Source organism: Pollachius pollachius, assembly GCF_949987615.1.
Source record: "Pollachius pollachius genome assembly, chromosome: 3".
NCBI lineage: Eukaryota > Metazoa > Chordata > Actinopteri > Gadiformes > Gadidae > Pollachius > Pollachius pollachius.
This window is the reverse complement of record NC_136936.1, coordinates 12,758,955-12,766,102: the sequence shown is the minus strand read 5'-3', so window position 1 is coordinate 12,766,102 and position 7,148 is coordinate 12,758,955. Positions and strand designations below refer to the sequence as shown.

Genomic DNA, 7,148 nt, shown 5'->3' with positions numbered 1-7,148 from the left:
CAGCATAATTGGAGAAGGGCAAACCTCTGAAACTGGACCATTAAGGTTGAAGTGGTTTGAGCAAATGATTCAGACGTGCTTGATATTAATAATAAGCTTTCAAACTGAGATACTAGGAAGGCACTGTTTTATTTACGTTTTTTGTGGGGGGTGTGGTTGTGTTTTTTTCCCCTGAGAGTTCAAAACAAAACAACTACAAACTGAAACGCATTTGTAGGGGATTATCAAAATGATCGGTGACGTCACCTTAAAATGTTTTGCTCAGGTAGAGACAGAGAGAACAAAAGGGAGGGATTGAGAGATTGCGAGGGAGATTGAGGACCAACAGGGACATATCTGAACGCAATATAATCAACTTGATATGTATTTACAAATATATGTTATGTTACAAAAATATAATGTCACATACACCCAGGTTAAATACTTGACTGTGCCGAAACCAAATCCTTTTAAAAAGCATTACAAACCAAGTACATTGGATCAAAAGCCTCGGTTGCCGTTGGGAAGAGCCATAGATGTTAGCATTAATAATGAAATGCCATTTGATAAAACGATGTGTTATAGCAATATGTACAGTGCCACCATGCACTTCTCAAGTGGATTCAACACTCCCAGCACGTGTTTACTTTGCGGCATAGCTGCCTGTTTCTGGCAGGATGGTTAACGCTTGAAGGCAATTTCTTGACATTTAGCGACATCTAGTGTCTGGTGGATATGTACACACGAAGGCTTTTCTATAAATCTGTAGTTGGCTTTAACTGTTAAAAAAACTAGCATACCCTGTCCCATACGCAAAACAGTGATACAATTTGTGCGTTACTGCAAAAGTTGTGTGTTACTGCAGAAAGCTGACTGTCCTCGTCGTTTTCTTACTGGCAACTAATTATGCTACCTTGTTTACCAACACATGCAAACGCTTAGATGTACCTGAATGGCTGAATGATGTAATGGAAACTATGCATCCACAGGGGTATGATGTCTCACAGGGGCTGGAAAGAAACAGAGGAAAGCTGTAATCACAGTTTAGTTTAGACCCTTGTGTCCATATTAACAGTTTTATAAATTGTATTAAATGTGGTTAGTCACTGACAGACATACAAGGAAAAGCAAGACAGAACATAAACATAGCATTGTTAACTAGAGGTGGCCCAAAGCTTTTGTGGCCTTTGGCCAATATTATATTGCCCGAAATCATTTCTGCCCACTTTCCATGTATGAAAAACCATTGAAATGAAAGAGATTAAATCAAAACTGAGGTAGTCCATGGAAGTAGTTATAAAACTGTTGTACCGTTATTAAATGAGAATTGTAAATCAATTCAAGTTTACCCAAGGTTAGCGACTGCTAAACTGATCAAGGTATTTTTAATAATTTGCCAGGCACTTGGTATGATATAAACTGAAATAACATCAAATTTGATTAAAAACCCGATTTTGCCACGGTCTTTGTTACTGAAATGTGAAACGACATCATAAAATAACACATGATTTGGATTTCCCCTCGTCTCCATTCGTTGCCTCGCTGTGCGGCTTGTTCAGATCATCAAACAGTCCGCTCTCAATCACTTCCTTCTGCCAAGGAATGGAAACGGCACCTGTGCTTAATTCCATGAAAAACTTCTCATCTTTCTCGTCAAACTCCACTTCGTCCACGTTGGAGAAGTCATCAAACTTCTCTATATCCTTGGCATAGACGACACTGGTCTTAGGCACCCATGGGGGGTCCAGCAGGCCGGCCTCGAGACGAGGAAGGTTGATATTCTTGAAGAATCTATGTTTCCGTGGGTCTTCGCCACTAATGCAAAAGAGAAGGAAATAAAAATATCGTATCAATATTTCTAATAAAGTAGCTGCAAAAAGTTGTCAGTATTTTCTGCTGTTCAGATTTGGGTCTCACATCATAAGGTATTCACAATGTATCTGTGGATATACCAAATGTTATTTAGTTTACATTTCACATGGATTGAGTTGTATTCTATTCACTTTAGATCGCGCTAAATTGAAGGTAAACATAGGATAAGGTAAGGGAAACAAGGACCCTTCTTCTGACATTTTATTCTACTCACTGGCACCCAAGCCGTTGCTCAACCCTCTTCTTGAGGAAATGGCCAATGAGTTCTTTGGTGGGATCATCAAAGTGTTTGTGGTGGAACCTGCACTCGTCCTCTAGTGTGCGCCGTACAAGCTCCTCCTTCTGGATCTTCTCCTTGAAGTCCTTGAATGGCAGTCTGGCTGCCACCATCTCATAGATGCTGCAGCCCAGAGACCACCAGTCCACACATGTGTCGTAGAACTCCTGCTTCAGCATCTCTGGGGGCATGTAGCCGTTGGTACCAGCCTGGACGTAACAGGGGAAATACCCTGTTAAGAGGAACTGCGTAGGGTGGGCCTTTCTAGTTGTTGAGGGGAACATTTTGGCAGAATTCAACATTTTCCTGAATGAAATCCACACACATGCACGAGTATGCACAAATAATCCCCAGATGGCAAATAAAAAAAAAGAGGCATGAACGCAATCACGTCTGCAAACAGAACACACACACACACACACACACGCACACACGCACACACACACACACACGCACACACACGCACGCACGCACGCACACACACACACACAGACCAGGGATCAAAGAGGCAAAAGGTGAACAAGGTATTGTATAATGCATTCTAAGCCTACAGACGAAACAGCCTGTCTAGAAATCTAATTTGGTTAAGGACAAGCACTTTTTAATAGGATCAATTAGAATTATACATTATGGTTGTGTAATGGATTCAGGGTGAAGATCAAGATAGACCGACCTATTTACGGAATCCGTGCAGTTGTACAGATTACCCCAATGTAACATAACAATTTGAGAATAGGGCTACGTCGAAAATATTCACAATGCAAGCAAGGCACCACATTCCCAATAGCAACATCTACTATTTAAACATTGTTCAATTATATGTAGGCTAACCGGTTAACATTAGGTTCCCAACACCCACCCTCTGGCAGAGCTGCTTGCTTCCAGGGAGTTCCACGGCCAGTCCGAGGTCTGAGAGCCGGCACTGCCCATGGCTGTCTAGCAGCACGTTCTCAGGCTTCATATCCCTGTACACGATACTCATGGAGTGCAGGTGGAGGATCCCGCTGGTGATCTGGGCGGTGTAGTACACAACACGCTCCATGCTCAAACCCCGCTCTCCCAGGGAGTAGATGTGGAAGTTAAGGTCTCCCCCGTTCATAAGGGTCATGACCAGGCATAGGTGGGTCTTGTTTTCGTAGGCGTACGCAAGGCTGACTATGAAGAGGCAGTTGACCTTCTCCAGGATCTGCTTCTCCAATAGGGCCAGCTTCTTGCAGCCTCTCTTCTTCAGACGTCTCTTGCACAGCCTCTTGCAGGCATACATCCTGCCCGTGTTCTTTACCTGCAATGCGCAGACCTGGAGAGAGCAAAGCAATGCACCATGATGCCATGTTGCATTTATTGCAGCCTATTAGTGAATTATGTGAAGGATGTTGTAACCCATGCTCTTTTCTACTGATGGGGAACTGCAGTAATGTCATACACCTACCTCGCCAAAACCACCTTGACCTAACGTCCGGAACTCATAAAAGTATTTGTCGGTGATCTTCTGCTTCTCAAATTCCTTCCACTGCAAGTACTTCTGAAAGAATGGGCTTCTCTGGTATTCAAAGAAAGGTTTTCCTTTGAGGAACGTTCTGGTAGCGTCCTTCACCTTGCAGGCCATCACCTCCTCAAAGTCCTTCTCTGACACGGACTGGCATCGTAGCGCTGTGTCGCCCGTGAGATAGGACAGAAAGCTCTCAGAGTCCTGTTGACAGAACCTGGTGATGATGCTCTGCATGGCCTTGTCTCTGGCTTCATCCTCTGCCAGGGCCCACTGGTCCAACTCCTCCAGGAACTCAGCCGCTGCCACATACTGCACGTCGGAAGCCGCAAGGAATTGGTGGAAGAGCTTCTTCCCGATAGGCTGCTGCTCGCACAGGTAGTCGTAGGGAGGTCGACTCCCTGAAGGTAGCCTCAGGGGCTTGGGCAAGAACAGGGCAAGCCTCTGGTCTCTTAGGTCTGCGTAGCATAAGTTCTGAGCTTTGAGGTAGACAGTGTTGGCTACCAGGCTGTCGATCCCCTTCATTTTACTGATGTGGGATGTCTCCGAGACCCTCCATACTTTCTGGGGTGTATGCAGAGAGAGTGCGGCGCCTGACGAGCTCTAAGCTCCTAGTCCACACACCTCTTCAGGGTCATGGCATTACTAGGCACCGTGGTGCCACTATCCCGCACACTGTCTTGGTTGGGCGCCACGCCCCTGTGGGAATTAAAATACCCTGTCTTTTGGGATTTGTCTTTAGGTAAGTGAATTTGCCAGCTTATTTGTTGACGCAGCTCGAGGGAAAGCATCTTATGTGGTTTGACCTTAAGAGGCTTTTGCCTCTATTTTTAAAATGATGCAAAGTGCCGGGGTTCCCAAATCAAGTCAGTGAACAATCAGTTGACAGACTGCATTCTAAACACATCATGGCTGCTTGTTTACAAACCATAAGATTATAGCTTATCATTTTATGTACCAAACATGTACTGTATATAGTGCTAAACATACAGAACGGCATTATTGTTAACTGAACAAGGCAATTGCTTTTATTAAATAATTGCCAAGTACTGCTAGGAAAATTACAATATATTTATATGAAGTTAGATTTATGTGAATCATTGAAATGATTAGTATAAAAAAATAAAATAATACCATAACTGGTCGTAGGGTTAATATTCAACACCCACATTGTTTTTTCTATTTTATTGTTTACCCAAAACTTGGGTTTTAAACAATAGGCTAACATGTATTTCATTTTATGAACAATCCTTTATTGTTTTACAGGAAGAGACATATATCCAATATGCTTCAGACAACAAGATAACGGAAAGCATCTGAAATGGGACCATGTAATTGCATGGTAACTCCTCTGCATTCATCATGCTGCATCCATTCAAGGCTGGTCAATCACTGAGTGACGTCCACTATTTTCACGTCACATGTCCTTCAATGAAACGTTCAACGTCACACGTATGACAGCATATACATAGGAGCAAGACTTTTAATACCACTTGCTCTGTGCGGAAATTGAAGTGTCCAGTCTGTCGCCCCCCCCCCCCCCCCTCCTTTCATGTTCAAGTGCATGTGGGCAGTTTGAGCTTATTTGCCGATTCGCTGGACCACCCAGTCCTGCTGACACAGAGGACAGCGGTTGTTTTGCTTCACCCACAGCGACATGCAGCAGTTGTGGAACGAGTGGTTGCATTCGCCCCAAACCACTAAAAGAAAGAAAGGAAGAGAGAGACAATTAGTAAATATCACTATCATTGATTCCTATTGTCAAATACACAAAGTAGAAAATGTTTGATCGTATAGATGATCACTGTTTGGGTCCTTGAAGCTGTTAGGAGTTAATCGCTGACAGGATCTTACCAACACAGTCCTCTTGTTTGTTTTCAGCCTGGCAGCGGAGGCAGGCGTCTGCAGAGGTACAATAAAGATAACCTCATAAATGACAACGTCTTCGCGTTGAGTCCTTCATTTAACATGCTAATATGAATCACGTCAGCCCCTCAAGTGACTAGCCGAGCTAGCTAGCCATGTCACTAACTTACCCATCACTTGCACCCTACAAATTGCACATGTGTCGCATTCAACATCCCAACTCCACATAGCCACCGCGTTCCACTTCTTGAGAGAAAACATCTTGTCACCGCCCGACTTGGACCCCGACGAAGTGCTGTGAACGTGGACTATTCCCGGCTCGTCGCCCTCTTCCATCTCTGCTAAGGAGCCGGGCACGATAGCTAGCTGCACTAGCTAACAAAATGGACGAAACTATCCGTACATGTATGCTAGCTCGGAGTGAACTCGGTAGCTTGCTAGCTGTCATTTAGTTTTTACACAAGAGGGCGCTGTTGCAGAGGCATTAATGAAATTCTCTCTCTCTCTCTCTTCTCTCTCTCTCTCTCTCTCTCTCTCTCTCTCTCTCTCTCTCTCTCTCTCCCTCTCTCTCTCTCTCCCTCTCTCTCTCTCTCACACACATACACACACAGAAACACACATCAAACGCACACTTAAATATATATATTTATATATATGTAAGTTCCGAAATAGCAAGGAGATGCCTTGTTTTACACACTATTAAAAGAGCCTTTTGACTATTATCTAAAGTTGATTAGTTATATAATGCAAAACCTTACAAGACAAGTTGTTGAATAAGTATGTAGTGTTGGGAAACTGTTCTATGAATGAGACAAACCAATAAGCAGCAAAACAATAAGTACTAAGTTGGGACAGCGCCTGAGGACACACGTTCATTTTCATAATGAATAAATTACTAATCTTGCTGTGGTTAAATCATGTTGTTGTTAATTAAACAAGAGGAACTGCAATCTATAACACAATATGGGAAATATAAACACACCCAAAACAATACAATGTTATGTAGCAGTAGTTGCTCAAACCTAATCAGTGTGAATAATGTATCAGCATTCACACTCTAGATATTGAAATATTATGTATATATATATTATTATTATTATTGGATTTAAACATTTCTTTCAGCTATTCAAACAGTCCCCTGATAAAGGTCAATAGGGAATAAGACATGGCCACGGCCCTATTTAAACAACAGATTCTATTAGTTCCGCTCTATTCCAAAACCCCGCACAGCGCTGTCGTCACCTTGTTCAGCAGACCATACCACGAGTGGAATTTACAGTTAGGGGCCACATCATCCCCGGCTCCCCCCGTGCTTCAGAGTGACTGTCGGGAATATCCATTTGGGATATTTGGGATCACTTCCATACTGTGCTATGGAAAGCCCACCCCTCTTTTCTCTCTAGAATAATAGCGAATGCAGACACTTCTCTTGGTTAAGTCAACAATAGCCAATTTAGAGTAATGCCATTGGTGTAGTTACACCACCGTTTAAATGGTGCATCAGGGACTCACATTCCATACCACAGTTTTCTTTTGAGGTTAACAGGGATGGTCTCAAATGTATTGGTGGCGAAGGATGGGCCGACATCGGGTTGGTATCCAGCACTGTTTTTTTTTACTAATATTTCAAACTTGAAGTTATCTTTGGGGTGCCCGGGAGAACCCCAC

The 7,148-nt window shown here is 43.2% G+C and overlaps 2 protein-coding genes across 2 annotated transcripts; both read right to left on the bottom strand.

The window, feature by feature from the left end:
• Positions 1 to 1,469: 1,469 nt before the first annotated feature.
• grk7b (G protein-coupled receptor kinase 7b) lies at positions 1,470 to 4,139 on the bottom strand (the record flags this gene model as incomplete). Its single annotated transcript, XM_079732505.1, has 4 exons — positions 1,470 to 1,794; positions 2,066 to 2,337; positions 2,988 to 3,425; positions 3,558 to 4,139. The coding sequence occupies 4 exons, from the start codon at positions 4,137 to 4,139 to the stop codon at positions 1,470 to 1,472; spliced, it is 1,617 nt and encodes a 538-aa protein (XP_079588631.1).
• Positions 4,140 to 4,862: 723 nt separating this feature from the next.
• rnf7 (ring finger protein 7) lies at positions 4,863 to 5,851 on the bottom strand. Its single transcript, XM_079732507.1, has 3 exons — positions 5,651 to 5,851; positions 5,469 to 5,516; positions 4,863 to 5,314 (listed from the first exon to the last, which is right to left on the bottom strand). Exons 1-3 carry the CDS (start codon positions 5,814 to 5,816, stop codon positions 5,196 to 5,198), a joined length of 333 nt encoding a protein of 110 aa, XP_079588633.1. The 5' UTR covers positions 5,817 to 5,851; the 3' UTR covers positions 4,863 to 5,195.
• Positions 5,852 to 7,148: the final 1,297 nt, after the last annotated feature.